This window comes from Xiphophorus hellerii, chromosome 15 (assembly GCF_003331165.1).
Source record: "Xiphophorus hellerii strain 12219 chromosome 15, Xiphophorus_hellerii-4.1, whole genome shotgun sequence".
NCBI lineage: Eukaryota > Metazoa > Chordata > Actinopteri > Cyprinodontiformes > Poeciliidae > Xiphophorus > Xiphophorus hellerii.
In genome coordinates this window covers 26,899-44,530 of record NC_045686.1, presented here as the reverse complement: position 1 = coordinate 44,530, position 17,632 = coordinate 26,899, and the positions used below count along the sequence as shown (strand labels likewise).

At 37.1% G+C, this 17,632-nt stretch overlaps 1 protein-coding gene and 1 long non-coding RNA gene across 2 annotated transcripts in view; both read left to right on the top strand.

Moving 5' to 3' along the window:
- LOC116734292 (tetraspanin-18-like) overlaps window positions 1-3,411 on the top strand; it is a 70,403-nt gene extending 66,992 nt beyond the window's left edge. The window contains exon 9 of the mRNA XM_032585607.1: window positions 1,816-3,411. Coding sequence (XP_032441498.1) covers window positions 1,816-1,863 — 48 coding nt within the window. The 3' untranslated portion in view covers window positions 1,864-3,411. The remainder of the gene's footprint in view (window positions 1-1,815) is intronic.
- A 12,835-nt stretch (window positions 3,412-16,246) lies between these two features.
- Window positions 16,247-16,552, top strand: LOC116733688 (uncharacterized). Its single transcript, XR_004342087.1, has 2 exons — window positions 16,247-16,386; window positions 16,418-16,552. It is a non-coding gene; the product is annotated as an uncharacterized LOC116733688 (long non-coding RNA).
- The last annotated feature ends 1,080 nt before the right edge of the window (window positions 16,553-17,632 follow it).

The following is a 17,632-nucleotide window of genomic DNA, read 5'->3' as shown; positions in this document are numbered from 1 at the left end:
GCGCCATCTTGTGGTGATGTTCAGTATCACAGGAAGACGTAGCACTGGAAAAATCAAAGAGCCCACTGCACTGAAGCCCGTTGAAAACCTCCTGGTTATTCCACCAAATATTGATTCCTGAACTCTTCCTGAGTTAAAACATTAATATTGTTGTTTCTAAATGAATATAAACTTGTTTTCTTTTCATGAAAGCACTGCATCTTTTTTGTTATTTTGAACATTTCTCATTTTCTGCTAATAAATACCAAATTTTTGCTTGGAATGTCAGAGACATGTTGTCAGTAGTTCATAGAGTGAAACAATATTCATTTTTACTCAAACATAAACCTATAAAAGAAGTAAAATTTGAGAAACTGGTCATTTAAAAGTGGCCTCTTCATTTTTTCCAGAGCTGTATTTTAAAGATGATAATCATTTTTCAAAATTCAAAAATACTCTATTGATCCCAAAGGAAAATCAAATCCTACCCTGTTGCTATGGTTACGTATCACAACAAAATGGAAAAGTATCAAAAATATTGACAAAATCAGTCCAACTGCACATTATCCAAAACAAGAAGCAACAGTTATCCAAGAAAAAAAAACTGTTTTCCCCCAAAAGAGGGAAGAAATGAAAGTTTGAAAAAGAGGAAAACTCTCTAAAGTGTTAAAAGTATAAAACTACGTTTGATTACAGTCGGGTTTGAATCTGTCATGCAGCATCATAAGATGGGAAATGTCTCTTGACATCAATTTTAGCACAGATTGATGCTTGAAGTTACGTGTGGACTTTGACTGGACCATTCTAATATGTGACTAACCATCAATAATGTGTATAAAAAGCAGAAACCCAAACATTGTACTCAAGTAAGAGTAGCACTGCTTCAAGTAAAAGTAAAAAGTAGCCGCTCAAGAAATTACTGAAGAAAAAAAGTATTTGGTAAAAAGTCAACCAAGTTCTGAGTAACTGATCAAATTATCATCATTTAATGTTTAAAAATTACACAGAAAAACCAAAATATAAAGTTTCTGGACATTTTGGTATTTTAAGGACGAAAATGACAATAATTCATACAAGTAACAAAAAATAACAAACAAAAGAATATTTTTCCAAACCAGTTTCTTTCAATAAAAAAATCTTATGAAACTTTAACAGAGATTGCAGGTGTTTGGTGAGTTTTTGGTTAAAACAAATGTTTTTCATTCAGTGGGGAGAAAATCCAGAAATTTTACTCAAGTAAGAGTAAAAAGTACAGCGAAGTAATAAACTAATAAAAGTCCATTTTTTCAAAAAGGTTGCTAAAGTAAATGTAACTACTTATTTCTGTTTTTTGTGTTTATGTATATTAAGCTCTGATGTTTTGGTTATAGAGTAAATTTGTATTTGCTGGTACATTGATGTATATGTAGGTTTACGTAAGTTTATATTCTTATATCTGTGCACATATGCAGAACTTATATGAAGACTTAGGGACATAAAATTTTATGTTATTAATGTTTTTTTGCAATTAGTTAAATTTACTAGATATGTGATTTTTATAAACAGTTGGTGTCATTATTTTTATTTAGGGGCTGAATACAATGCATGTCACCCTATACAAGTTTTTTTTTTCACAATATGTGCTACTTTGAGTTGTTTTAAAGTCGCCTCTTCATAACTTTGGACAAAAATCTTTTTTCTGTCAAAGTAGCAATGAAGACCAAAGACAAAAAAAAACCTCTACAAATATGTTCCAGAAGGAATATTGAGATTTGATTACTGATAAATTGAATTAATCTGGGTTATTTTGGTTGAAATAATGGCATCTTGTGACTGTTTGCTTTGTTTTCCTTCCAGCTCTTCGCCATGGTCTTTGCCATGTGTCTCTTCCGGGGAATCCAGTAGAAGTGCTTCATTTGCAAATCACTTTTTTTCTTTAACTAAAAGGGAATTCAGGAGAAAACAACAAAACGGACATTTGTAAATTTGTGGATCTCCTTTTTTTTAATTGTCCAATTGGTTTAAAAAACAACAACAAGAAGAAAAAAGGCAAACTCTCGTACTTCATAGCTGGACTTTTGAGGTACTGGGTGATTAAAAAAAAAAAAAGAAAACCAGACACGGAAACCGCTGAGAAAGTTTAAAAATCAAAGATTAAAAAAAAAATGATTTGTGCGTAAAGTGGAAGCAGTAATTAGTGGACCAGGTCTAGCACAGACTGGGTGTAAAGCCTGAGCAGAAGGCACTGCACTGACTTTTGGATGAAGAATATTTATATAGAGTTATGTTGGCTCAACTGTAAAAACCGTGTTTCATGTACACTCTGAATGGCAACCTGTCCCCGTTTTCTTACTGTAAGCAGCCTCCTTCCTCCACATGCCCTTTTTTACTGCCACCTCTCAAATACTGTATCATGTCGGCTCGTTATTATTGACCCTTTCCACGTGACGTCACGCTCTCCAGAACTCCGCCCACTCCGCCATGACGGACGTCAAAACAACCAATTCGCTCCTTTAAAGCCAGTCTAAAAACAGACATCTGTAATCTAATATATCGCTTTTATTTAGTTGATTTCAATTTAAAAAATGGTCACAGGATGCTGCGCGGTCGGCTGCACAAACAGAGAAGGATAGAAACCATTTTTGTTATTTTATTATATAACTTTTAATGAGGAAAATACGGCAGCAGCCGTTAATCATAATGACTTGCAGCCCTCGTCGGTGTAACCGCGGATTTGCAGCGAACAATTTTACAAGGCAAGAACGTTGATATACTTTGAGTAAATGTGATTAGAAAGATACTTGGAGAAGGTTCGGTCTAACCACTAGTAACCATGGAAACAGTGCCGCGCCGTCATGTAGCCTAGCATGTATGGAAAAAAACTGGTTAGCATTTCGTCTTTCGTACGTTTTTAATGCTCCGGTGTAAAGGAGAAACGCCGTTTGTGACATAGTGATTTAAATCATGTGGTGTGAATTCAGACAAAGTGGTAATTAGATCAACACGTCAGGAAGGATGGATGCGGTACGGGTCGGTCTCTAAGCTAGCTGTTTCCAACTCTTGTAAATATCGCCATCTATGAGCCCCAACCAGGTGTGTTACTTTCAGACAAATTAGCTCAACGCTAACAAATAGAAACCATAAATAAACTGGCGAAAACAATTTCAGTCGCTCTGTTCAAGACTCCCGTCCGTCATGGCGCCTTGAAGTGACGCAGTTGCAAAGGGTCATATTGACTGTGTGTGTGTGTGTGTGTGTGTGTGTGTGTGTGTGCTGGATGTTTGTGAGCATGTGATTTTCTCCATAATCCCTCCCAAGCCAACAACTCTTTTTTTCTGTTTGTATGGTGACTGTTATTTGCATTAGAAATGTGCTTTTAGGTGGTGACATGTATGTGTATAAATTTGTATTAGATTGTTGAAAAGTCTGTGACATAAATGGCATTTTAAATGACTGGTTTTGTTCGTCTCTTGTTCAGTTTGCACAATCCCACAGCTAACCGACCTACTTTTAAGAAAATGATTAATTTATTGCCTCTTCAGCTTAGATGTTTTGTTATCCATCATTAATACAAAAAGGTAAAAATTAGATTTTTTTCTCTCAAACTTAATAGTAAAATCTATTTTCACGCCAGTGTGGAGTGAAGGAGACATTTCTCAAACATGACAGTTATATTATTTTTCCCTGCATGGATGATTTGCCCTTTTTCCTCATCAAGTAATTCCTCTCAGGCTCTCTGGTGACATCTGAGGGACTGAAACACAAATGATGGGCCGTGATATTTGTTAATGGGCCAAATAATGGAAAAATCCCAGCACTGTGCTCAATTTGCTCTTGGGTTCACTGTGACAAAATCAATTTAACTTTGATTATCTTAGTGGTTTGATTCGCTCCTTTTCTTCGTGTGAGAAAAGCGGGAAGATAACGGCAACAAAACGGAGAAGCAATTTCAAAAACCCTGTGGAAATCAAACCAATAGAGCAAATTCAGAACAATATGGAATAGCAGCAAAGACTTTTAGATTCTGCAAACATTAATTTATTTCAGTATTTCACAAATGTTCTTAAACGGCCGGTTTTGCTAGAAAGTACTGAAAACCTGATAAGGAAATGGTTAGAACCATCTCTGCATTTGATAAGTTCATCTTAAAATTAAACCATATTTAAGTTTTTCACATCGATCAATCCATTCAGGATGTTTTTTTTTTGTAATTTTGCCATAAATTTCAAATATATTTGCAAGAAAGTTAGCAATATTTGCGATTTGTTGATTTTGCCACATAAAAAGCAACGGCGGGCCAGATTTGTCCCCCAGGCTTTGTGTTTAACGTGTATTTTAAAAGGTCACTTTTGATATTTTGGCTTTATTTTGACTAACACTAACTGTAGATGCTGCAAAGTGGAATCGTAGTGATATAATTTAGATATTTTTGAAATAGCTGTTGCTTTAAAACGTCCTGCCTCAGATGAATGTGATGCACTTTAGTCGTTTTGTTTTTTCGCTGCATCTTAAATTTATTTATGAAATATGTTACTTTTGCTGCCCACCTGAGGTGTTTTTATCCATCTTATTTTATCCACCTCTGTGAAAAACAAATATGTTCGTTATTGTAAGCGTTTCCGTTTAGGAGGATGGATGTCAGTTATGCACAAATCTGGAGTCCATGGAGAGGAAATCAAGAAGAAAACTAATGCTGAAAGGAGTCAAATTTGTAGTTCGCAGCTAAACATCTAGGGGGCGCAGCGGAGAAGATTCTCTGATCAGAAGAGACTAAAATGTCACTTTTTGTCTTTAGTGGTGAGAAACCAACACTTTGCCTCGTTATCACATCATTTTCACAGTAAATCTAGAAATGCTGCATCATGATGTGGAGAAGTTTTTCCTTCAGCAGGAAGGAAGGAGGGAGGGAGGAAGGATCCATGATTTCAAAATCAACTTAGTTTAAAAATCATGGTTCAGTTTTATTTTACCTAATCATTCACTACTTTCTTAGTCACAATTAAACATATTAAATATTTTGGTTTTAATTTATTAAATATGCACATGTTCAAAATGAAATAAAAAATCCCCTGTTTTTTTGGGAGGAAAGGACCCTTAGCTTAAAGCACGGGTGTCAAACTGAAGGCTCGCGGGCCAAATCTGGCCCACCGTAGATTTTTATGTGGCCCTCTAGACTTTTTCACAAATCTGCAAAATTCACACAAAATCAAGAAATTTCCACATTTTTTCTGATTTTACTGCAAATTTTTCTCAAAATTTGTGAAAAACTTTGAGTTTAAGTGTCTGCTGCCTCAGCCTTGCTAGATGCCAAGTTACAGTCTGTGATCGATACGGTCATGAATAAAAAGTCACATTTAACATCACACATTAACTCAAATATAAATATTTCTTCCAAATATTTCTAAGTTAGTGCCACAAAATATGTGATTTTGATTGCAAAAAAACAAAAACAATCAAAATCCTGGATGGAAAAGATGTTCTATATAAGAAACATTTATTAAATGCTGAAACAAACATCTATTTATTGATATTTTATGAATTTAATGGGTTTTATGGATACATTCTGGCACAACCGGCCCTTTAACAACATACAGATTTTTGATATGACTGAAAATGAAGATGAGTTTGACACCCCAGGTTGTAGATTTGAATTAATTTCTGCCTGGGATCTAAATAGCACCAGCAGCCACAAATGATTGTTGGAATGAAACATTTTGTACTTAAATTTTGTCCTTGAACAAAAATATCCAAGCAAGATGAAGCGAGTTACTAAGTTATGCTTCCTCTCTTTGTTTGGAAAACATTCGCACTTATTTTTTAGATTATGATTATGAATGCCTCAGAAAACCTAAAATTGATTCAGCCTGAGTTTGTATTTTCCACAACTGGGCCAAACTGGGAAGAATGGTAAACATACATCAGCAAACTTAAGCGCTGCACAAAAGATGTTCATTAGTTGTTTTTTTGTCCAAGCAAAAGGAAAAACATTAATTTGCAAATAGATGCCACTTCTTATGAGGTGTTACATTCTTCACGGTTCCAACTTAATTTGTTTCAATAATACTCTATTAAAGATTATGCAGTGTACTTTTATTGCATCTACTTTATCCTGTATTACATGAACAGGTTTGTGTTCGGGCCTTTTGATCAGCCCCGTGACGGGAGAAAGAAAGTGCGAGAAAAGTCGACACAGCAAAACATGTGATCACAATTTTCTTAACGAGCCTTTCCAGAAACTCTCCTCCGTTCTGCTGTGGATCCTTGTTGCGGTCAAAGTGAAGTGAACAATGTGGCAGCTGACTTTTTTTTTTAGTTTTTCCTGCCTCATTACCATATACTGGAGCTCATTAGAGTAACTCTGAACAAGAAGGAGCCGAGCAGCTTTGTTTCTGGTGCTCTGTACACACACAGCAACGGAGAAATGGCAATAAACGGAGGTGTTGGCTGAGATGCTGCTCTACTGAGGATGCAGTAGATCCATGAGATCCCAGGTTCATGAGAAATCACCTCACAAAGATACTACTGTTCTCAAATTAAAGAGATTTTATTCTGCCTTTTTTGTATTACTTCTGTGTTTGCATTTTGAATAAACTGCATTGTACTTCTTGCCCAATATAGTAGCAATTAAATTTAAATGGAAGATGTATTTCATTTAACTTCCACAAGAGGGCGGTAGCATCCCAGTCTTCAGTCTTAACCTGATTTTAGTGTCAACGTGCAACAGGAAGAGATTTTTTTTTTTTTTTACCAGAAATCGGACATTTATCTAAGCAGTACAAAGTAGAAAAGTTTCCATCATTACAGTGTTTATAAAATATGAGTTGTTAATATAGAAACGTTACCTTTAAACCACATAGACAGGATTCCCTGTGCAACCCTGCAAGAAGTAAAAAGCATGTATTTTCCTTTTTTGAGTAGGTAGTTTCAAAATTGTAATGAAAAATAAAAATAATTTTACTAAAATGGTCTGAAGTAACAGAACAAGAACAATCAGTAATGCAGAAGAATGTTGGAAGGGAGGAGATGATGTTACGTTTGGTGAAGTTCTCTCAAATTTCAGTTCAGTGAAGATTATTTGGTGAATTGCACAGTGACATGACAGACAGCAACTGCAAGGAATTAAAAGTGCTCTGCCGTTATTCCAGTCTGCCCATAATTCACCAGAGGTCAATTATCTCTTGTTAAAAACTCTCAGCATTTTAATTTCTGCTCCAGTTCTGACCAGCATTATTAATGTGATGTCCATTAGCACTTTAATGTCTTCTTGTACAGTACTTGCTTCGTACAGAGGGTCTGCTGAGAAACCATTTCTAGCGCCAGTTCAACGCTATGAAACTTACCGGAAATTGCCAGCGCTGTACACTGCAAAAACACAAAGTCTTACCAAGTATTTGTCCAGTTTCTAGTACAAATATATTAAAACATTTGAAATAAGACAAAGTAACTTTTCAGAAAGAAACAGAAGCTTGCTGTAAGTCAATAATTCCTTAATAATGAGGAAAACTGGTAGATTATTTCACTTATAAGACTGTTTCTGAACTTAGGTTTTCTCACGCTAACATTGATATTCCTCTCTCCTACCTGGATCACATGACTAAATATGCAAATTAGACGGTGACGTCATGTAGCAACATTCAGGAGAGCTGAGGAGTTGGCAGCAGTGGGATTGTCTGGAAAGAGTTGTTACACATTTCACATAATCTGTGGCCATCATCAGATGTTTTGCACTAATACTAAACACATAAAAAAAAAAAAGTAAAATAAGTTTTCTTACCTGATGAATCTTTGCCCTGTTTACAGCTAAGGACAGGCTTCCACACAGTCCCTCATATCTGGTTCTGAAATCAAATCATTATGCAAACACACCCTTGTGGGTTGAATTTGACAGTTACATCATAAAACGGCTGAATAAAAAAAAAACCCCACCAAAAACACAAAACATCTGTAATTCAAAGTCTGGTAAATATCAACCTGACCAAAATAATAAGCCTGTCAAACGTTACTTTTACTCAATAACTGATAGAAAAACAAATTACGGTCATTTTCTTTGAGCAGTTGAATTAATTTGACAGTTTATTGTATAAAACTCCTTTCAGCAAGTATTTCATTATGTATGTCACAGTAACTGTTGCAGCCAAGACAAACAGTTGAAAACTTTGTAGATTACCTTTAAACTGACAGAAGAATCAATAGTAAAAGATGAACAAGCCCCCGTATGTTATGACTTATCTGGTTTGTGATTGTTGTCTTTTAGGATGTACCAAAGTTTTTATTTTTATTTATTGAGAACATATTAAAGCCAAGCAAAGTTGTTCCTTTTTGTGATCAAAGTTCTTTTTTTTTTTTTTTTGTGCTGTTTTGCATTTTCATGCAGTTGAACTAATGTTTCTTACCTCATAAAAATTCCTACCGGGAAAAAAGGAAGGAGCAGTGATGGATGGCGAAGATGTGAGACTCGTGGGGGTTCCGTGTTGAGTTTGTTTTAGGCCTCTGTTTGGAGAGGAGACTTTCATTGCTTAATGATTTATGAGTGGTCAGCCTCCCAGGGGAATCAGAGTGAGTTCTTTTTCCTGCTTTTAATAACCCTCCGTCTATCCGTCTAACATAAAACCTAGGCTTCTCCTTTGTGTTATGTTTTTCCAGCATGAAAGGTGTTAGGTCCGGTAGGGAGCCGTAGCGCACAGAGAAGCTCTCTGTATGATCCACCCCCAGCAGAGGCAGATTTACAGCAAAACTACGAACATACGAGAATCTAAAATAAGCCTAAAAAGATTTCCACATACTGTAAATAAGGCTGCGTTCACACTGCAGCCCGAAGTGAGCCAATTCTGACATTTTTCTCTTAATGCGGCCTGTATTGGATCTTTTCATGACAGTCTGAACAGTCAGATTTTTTTTTTTGAATGGGACCCAGACCGTTTGGATGTTCGATACGTATCTGATCTTTGTGTGACCTGAATCTGAACGTCCAGGTCGGGTTCATCCCACCTGAACGTCGTTGATACCGACAAACGTCACTATTCTGCACTCTGACGCGCAGAAGCAAGAAAAACAACAACCATGGCCGTCACTATAGTGAGGATTAAGTTGTTAATATGCTGGCTCCGGTTGGATAACAACTTTAAAATCATAAGCTATGCTGCAATGTTAGCATCCACTTTTACTTCCACAAACACTGAGCGCGCTCTCTGTGGCGTTATTGCGCCCTCTACTGCGCATGCGTGACACTTTCTGGTCGTTTGCAGTTTACGCTGGAGAGGTCACATACAGGTCGCACATATTTGGAAATGTGACAAAAAAAAATCCGATTTGGCAAAAAATCTGGATTGGCTCAGTTCGGGCTGCAGTGTGAATGTAGCCTTATTCATACCCTGCTTGCATAGGTCTGATTTATCTTTATTAAAATAAACAAATGGTAAATAGCAAGGCAGAAATTCATAAACAGACTGAAACTGACACTGACGTTCATAGAAAAACTAAAAACTCCTAAAGAACTAGATGAAGACCTTCTTAAAATATTGCAAGAAAGTCTGACTCACTCATTCCAGAACACATCTGTGCAGTTTTAAATCCAATCAGAGTATAAATACTGCAGTGAATAAACTAAGTCAGATCAGAACATGCCGTAATTGCAGGTATTACAGCTTTTATCATGTGACCATGGATATTTGCCTTTAAAGGAAGATAAACCCACCTACTCTCCATTCGGACATTGTTCCTTTCATATCCCATCTCTGATGGTCTCTCATTGTCATTCTGCCATCGCGTCTGGTGTCGTAATTGTTGCCCTGCTTTCCGTTCTGCCACGTCAAATGACTGAATTTGCTCATTAGTGTTCAGACATGTATGTATCCAGTCCTTTTGTAATCCCGTTTCCTTTCCAATTCTGCATTTAAAAGGGAACTATTACACAAAATTCACTCTTTACACATTTTTATTACTTCTATTTGGGTCTCAACTGTTTTTAAAATCAACTTAAGCTCTAAAAATAAACAAAAAAACTACCCCGCTGTTTTTGGCAATAAGCTAATGTTTTTTGGTGTCTGGAAAATGAGCCATTTCAAAAACTTCCCGAGGAGGACTGCACTGTTACTTAGCAACCCCAGCTGAGAAAAGCCTGTCACCTAGCAACCCAAAGGACATTTGGTCAGCTGGTTGCTGTGTGCAACCAGCTGTACAATGGCTGCTGGAAATGACAAAGGTTTTGTTGTTGACTTATTTGGGTTTAAAGTGACAAGAGGTCCTGAAACAGCTCTCTCTGAAAGAAGCTAAATGAACAAACCAAAATAAAGTTTTCTAAGAGTGATTTTATGCAAGAAAAGTACATGAAGATGTTTTTCATGGCCCGTAGATTTACCTTAACCTGCTGAAGGAAACATAAGGTCACAGTTAGCGCTCTGGGTCTTTCTAGAGCAAATCATTGAGCTCGTCTCCAGTTTTATTTTACAGCGTTTGGTTCTAAGTCACCATGCAACACGGCGCATCTATCTTAGTATTTGTGCATCTCATCTCCTCAACAACAGTTTCTCATTCTGTTGACTAACAAACAGACTGGAGTCTCCATTTGCTTGACAGTTTTGCACAATTGCTTTGCACCTTATTATTTATGCTTTGGATTATGTTTCAAAATTTTTGCCTGTGTGCATTTTTTGTTCATTTTCTGTTTCTTCAAAATGTAATTCTTCAATCTAAATCTTTCATTTTGTTTGTTTGAAATTTTTATGTTTACTTGGTTAAACATGAGTGTCATTTTACATCATTTTGTTTGTTTTGTGTTTTCCAAGTAATTTCTCTGATTCTTTTTTGCACAAGAATACGTACAACGCAAATTGTTACCAAATTGTCAATACCTATGTAGGAAAAACTTTAACCAATGTAATGCGGCTTTAAATGGCATCCTGTTGTGGTGCAGAACATCATAAAATGTCCCGCGAGTACCGAGTTCCACAGATCCAGCGGTTTTTGACCCAACCAGACAATTTCTGTGACTCAGAAAGAGGTGGTCTCAAGTAAAACAGGAAGTGAGCTGAACACAAAACTGGTCTGCAGGGACGAGCTGTTTCTCAGGCCGAGCAGCTCTGCTGTCTGAGAAGCTCTCTTGTGCCTGGTGACTCACTTGTGGAGCATGTGTTTTCAGTCCCCAGGACTTGAGTATAGCTAATGAACGTCACTAAATAGCTGAGGCTGTCCCATGTGAAAAGACCACAAAGTAATCTTTGGTCACAATAAAGATGAGTTGTGTAAAAAGTCAGTGATGAGCCCAATGATTTTTTGAGTCACTTTATTTCCCTTCTTTTCGATCTGTGATGCAGTTTCCCAGTTGGAGGCTAACCCACGGCGTAGCTGAAACTTTACTTACGTTAAAGTTTGGACTCGAGCCGTCGTCTCTGCCTGTCAATCTCTTCCAGAGTGACATGGTGCACCGTCATCCGCTGGAGGTCAACTGTAGTGCTTGTCTGACCTTTGTGCTCTGCCGCAGGAGGCCTTCATGTGTGACCGCACTGAGCAAGACTGGACTTCAATGAGCAATAAATCACAAGCGTGCTTTACCATCCCCATTTTCACGAGATTCATAATTGGAAGCATATTGTCAAAGAGGAGGGCCGACAAGGTTCTCTGGAAGGGTTGAAAACACAAACTGAACAAACTTCAGGACTTTGGGATGAAACTCACCATCAAAAATTGCATCACAGCCCCAAATTTAAAGATTTCATCTGAAATTTCAACACCAAGCAGGGGAAGAATGTGAAATGAAGGAAAATGATACGTGATAAATGTTTTTGTTACAAATAAAAATCGGTAAAGTGAGAACTTTTTAAGCAATTATCTGAAAATAGAGCATGGTACAACTGCAACTGTTGGATTCACTCCTACCATTCCACTAGGGGGCTCTGCAGTTTATTTACTTTAGTTTAAGTGACTTGACGGCGGACCGGAAGTAGATTTATTGCGAGCCAGAAATGGTTTATGTCACCGCCAGCGGAAGCGCTTAATTAACCTTAAAACTACGTATTTCTTGCGGTTTTGATTGTTGCCCAACTTGGTGAGTGTATATTGAATGTATTAAGCTATTGAGAGATATGTGTTGTTATTTCATATGCCGGTTCTGGCAAAGTAGCTTTTAGCTCATGAAAATGCTAGTGGTTAGCAGCTAAGTAGCACAATGCTAACTCAAGTGGGTTTTAATGCTGAATGGTGTTTATTATACTGCAAAGTGTTCAAAGAGGAAAGTTTGTACTTAATTATTTGTTGGTTAAATTAAGCATAATTATTGATAATATGCTCATGGTTTACATTAAATATTTTAATTTGTTTTTTAAAGTTTTTGTTTATTTTAATATTATGCAGACTAAGTATCGCAAATTTAGTTTTTACTTTGTTTACAGTTTAACCGGCATGTCTGCGTAAATCACCATGAAATAAATAACAGTAACAGCAACCAACTTATGTTCTTTCAGCAGCCGTCTTGCCGAGACACGGCCGTTCTTCTGGAGGGACAGACAGGAAATCATTCATCAGAGAGAAACCCAAAAGGTAAATCTGTAAATTAGACAGTCACTAGTTTTCCTCTCCACAAATCTGTTTTTTATGTAAGTGACAAGAAGGAAGTCAAAGTCCTGTTTAAAATGTTCCACAAGGCATGTAGGGAAAACACCAAAGGTGAGACCAAAATGTAATTTTCTTGTTGCCATAGGAACATTATTAGTGGTGGAAAACTGTCACTGAAAATCCCCGTGAAAACAGATTTATTATTTTTCCTCACATTCTCTTATTACCTTATGACTCTTTGTAGGAGGTAATAAATATTTACTTTTGTTTCGCTTCAAACTTTTGTAACATTTGTCATCATTGTGTCATTTTTATTATGTAAATGGAGGAAGAAAAAGCAATACAGCACATATGGAGGATTGGTCAGACTGATGTAAAAATAACTGGCATCAGCATTAAAATTTCCTGCATTGGTCGAACTGAAGATTCTCATGTTATGGATGTGAGAATCTACACCACCATGTGACCTTTGACCTGTTAGCATACGCTCAGTGTTGCAACTATAAACCTTGTTAGCATACGCTGACTGTTGCGGTTAGCACACTTCTGAAATTGGCTTGCATCTGTATAGAGAAAACTTTACTGTAATATTCCTACATAAAATCCAGTGCGACCAGTTGCTTTCAGAAGTAAACAGTCAACCCTTTTGTAATTAAATCTCAGTATAAATTCCTAATTTTGGTGCTGATACCGTGCCATAATAAGATCATTAATTGGATCTTGAGTTGCCTCCAGAGTTTTGCCCCATTGTAGCTCTGGAGGAGCTGCAGAGATTTAAGTGGGAAAAACTGTTAACTTTCAGACCTGCGCTCTGCAAATCTGGCCATTATGCAAGACTGGTAAGAAGACCGCTATGTTGAAAGAAATAAAAAGTGCTATTTACAGTTTAGCATGTTGGGAATTCAGCTAGCAGAAAGAGCTCTGGTTAGATGAAATCAACATTTTCTTGTTTGAAAGTTTGAAAATCATGTATAATTTTCCTTCTGCTTGGCAGTTAGGCACCACTTTGTGTTACTTAAATGCATAAAATCCAAATAAATTGCAGTGAAGGCTTTTCTAAAGCACAGTACTGTAGGCCTACTCTTCCATAACACGCCTCTGTTCAAGGATCGGTCATCATTCTTGTTCTGTGTGATTGATTTCTTATGCATGTCAAAAGCGAGTGCTAAATATGAATTGTTTTCTGGCAGTCTAGCCCTGTAATGAGGAACGTTTTGACTGAGCAAAGATCTATGTGCGCCTTCATCTTCAGCCACCCACTCCTCTGCATGTGGCCAAACAGAAGGGCTGTGGTGTTTGTCCACGACCGCAACAGGAGGACGCTCCTCCTTGGACGTCTCACTGGACAGCACCACCGTGTCAGATGGATTTTTGATTTATGAGCTCATGTCACTGGGGAATGTTTGATTGAGGAGCCGGTTGGTTTCATCAAGGCCAGTGCCAATTCATTTATGTCACTTCACTTCGCCGCCAGTCCTTTAATGTTTTAGGAGTCTTTTCATTAGAATAAAGAATCTGATTTACAGTGCAAGCACCATCGTTCCTCTGAGGGATCATTTAACACTGGAAGCTGGAGTGCAAGCCCCAAAAATATGACCTAGAAAACATTTCTTCTGAAAGCTGATATCAGGGCAGATTTACAGCGTAGGTCTTGCTAACGATGGCCCTTAACGAGCAGCTCAGACTGACTGACGGGTCAACTGATGGGAAAATAAGGCAGTAAATGAGGAATCGGATATTTCCCCTCTTTGCTATATCAGTCTGGCCCTAATGCAGAGGGGTGAACTTTGAAGTACCCTAATGGTCTTCATAGTCTTTTAACCGAGCAGCCCTATATTATAGGGTTGCCAATGGAGCCTGGCTGGAGCAGCGGGACCCGTCAGCTTTAACGAGTTCTTCTCAGGGCACAGTAGTTTGCTCTTCTTCCTTATTCTAGGCATTTATTTATCATTTAGCTGTGAAATAGAAAAGTTACAGGGTTTGGGGAGAGTCTCTTTAATAAGCATTGCCTTCTTTGGATCAGATCAGAGGAAGAGGTCAGCATCTATAACACGGTTGAACAGAGTTACTAAAGTAGACAATGGTGCATGCTTTATTTTTTATTAGCTAAAAGTAACCCTGAACTAGACATTTTTTTTAGATGTTAATTTTTTACTTTCCCATAAACCTATATAGTAAATATTTGTGATATTTTTTAAGATGTTGAGGTCACACAATACAATTCTGACACATTCAGGATGATGCTACGAAAATAAAAAAATATATATGAAATTACAAAAATAGTTATAAAATTCCGAAAATAAAGACAAAATATTACAAGAATGAAATTGTAGTACTGCAAGAATAAAGACTTAACATTACGACTTTATTCTTAAAATGTGACTTTATTCTTGAAATGTTATTAATTTATTCTTGGAATTAAAAAAAAAAATCTTACAATGGCCCCATTACGCCATCATACAAACTAACACATGAAAATTATATTTATTGTTTATTTTATTTGTTTTAATTTGATAAAAATTAACATTTAAAAATATTATAAAATAAACAACTTCATTGTATATTTTGTTGTTTATTGTATTATTATTTTAGTTGACATAGATTATTTGTTTAGCAATAGTTCCCTCTTGTCCCTATGCCAGGTTCAAAATGTAAACTCTTTTGGACTAAATTTGTTCTCAATTTCAGGTAAGATAACTTTTTCTGAAGAAATATTTCAGTTTATTTTTGAATTAACAACCCATGTTATTTTTTTTATGTTTCAGAGATTAAGGCAACCTTTACTAAAACAATTTATTTTTTCCAGCTTTGACTGATCTACTTAGTGTAGAAAAAAATTAACTCTTTAAAGAAGAAATTCTTCAATCTTTAATTCTTTAAAGCACAATTTATTTCAAAGTTCCAGCCAACATTGACAGAAAACAAAGTATTAATTCTGTACAAAGTCCTGCACCATGAGGACTGCACTCTGATCCTGTTTTTGTTACTATGGACGGGCTTAAAACTGGGACAAAAAGCTGCTCAACTTTTGACTTGAGGTTGGAGAGAACTGCCCCAGCAACACTTGTTTAAAAAAGCACAGTAAGTGCAATAACTTATTGCATAATGAAGACCATCAAAAGTAAAAATTTATGATTAATATACAAAAAAAGCTGCTTAAAACCACAGAAAACAAAAGCATTTTTCAGAATAACGAAAACAATGTGGCACATTTAGCATTATTCCTTATACTTCATTGGTTTAGAACTGGATGTCCAATATTTGAAAGAGAAGCAAAAACACATGAACACATAAACGAACAATATTATTTATACTGTTCACATTCAAACAATATGGCGTCATTAACTTGAATTTCATTGCATTAATTCAGTAGTATCAACATAGATGGAGCGGCAGTAGAGAGGAGCACTGAGGAAAAACGTCAAAATGACAAATAAAAAATGAATTGGTGTCATGGATTCATTTTGGCTGTATGTCAAACACCAGAGACATTAATGGGAGACAAAAGATGACTAATTTGAACTAAAGCTGGTTTTGCAGACTGCATGCTACACTTTATTTGCAATATTTTCCTTCATACATGCACAATTTTATGTTGGTTGGTTAGATGAAATCCTCATAAAATACATTGACGTTTGTACACTGCAAAAACATCAAGTCTTACTAAGTATTTTTGTCTAGTTTTTCTGCAAATATTTTAATACAATTGAAATAAGACATAACTAGCATAAAAGAACATTTTCAGACAGATATAAGAGACTGTTTTAAGTCAATAAATCCTTCATATTTATTTTTAAAAACCTGCTAATTCAACTAGTACTTATTTTATCAATATTTTTGAGTCTTAAAGGTGACTTGGAGCACAGCTTTGGTTGCTAGGTAACGAGCTGGGCTTTGCTGGGGTTGCTAGGTAACGGGCAGTGCCTGCTGATCTGTGACGATACACTCCAGAGGATTTTGAAATGGGTCATTTTCCAGACACCAAAAAATATTAACTTATTGCTGTATGTCTTTTTTTTTTTTTAAGCGCTTTGGCTGTTTTTTTAGAAACAGAAACCCAAACACTGAACTATTTCTTCTCCTGTGTCGTGTTGAAAAGTTATTTGTAAGTTAGTTTTGTCTTATGTCAAGTGTAGTAAAATATTTACACTAGAAACGAGTCAAAAAATACTTTGTCAGATTTCTTGTTTTTGCAGTGTACTTGTAAAGAGTGAATGTGGCTCAGCTCATGTCATAAGAGAGATCATTTAAGACTCTCATCCTGGAGCCCAGCTCCGCTTATAACCTCTGTTGGCATGACAACACAAACCGGTCCACGCTATCGATCTGGGTATCCCAGCGTTACAGAAAACCGTTCAGGAGCGCCACGGTGGCAGGCTCTGAAGAACCAACATTTAATGATAAATTGAGCATTTAAGAACGTTTGCAGGCCTGCAGGCTGTCACTTAGCCTGGTGTTTACAGGGTGGGACAACGCCGGCTGACGCTAATTAAGTTGTCTCTTCCTGTTGGTTGCTGATAGAAATGCCGTCAGAAAGGAAAGGCCCCCGGTAGTGCTCAAGCCGGAGAAGTGACGGCAGTACTGGAAGGATTGCTGGAGCTGGTGAAAAGGAAAATCAAAAGTGCCAGGTTAGTAACCGACAGTTACTACTGTGCTCAGGCCCTTAGAGAGGACTTGGCCATTTGGGAAGAAAATGGTTTCGAGACAGCAAAGGGCAAGCCAGTGGCACACAAAGACTTGTGGAAAAAGATTGCTGAGCTAAAACTGCAGTTGGAAATAGATGTTGAGCATCAAAGAGCACACACGCATGAGGGAGCTCATTGGCGTGGGAATGATGAAGTGGACTGTTATGTCCAACAAAGAAAGATCGTCTTTGTCGGTACCGAGAAGTGGGACAGAACTCCCAAGGACGGGAGGTCCCAGAAGAATACGTGGTCGAGGTCGTGCGGAGCGTGCATGAGGCCCTTGGACATGCAGGCGTGCGACCTACCGTAAGGAACTGGAGGAGCAAGACCTTTGGATCCCAGTGAAACAAGTCCAACGCGTGCTAAGGGACTGTGAAGTGTGTGGTCAATACAACGCAGGTCGCCGAGGGCAGCGGATGGATGGGTTGTCCATCAAAAGC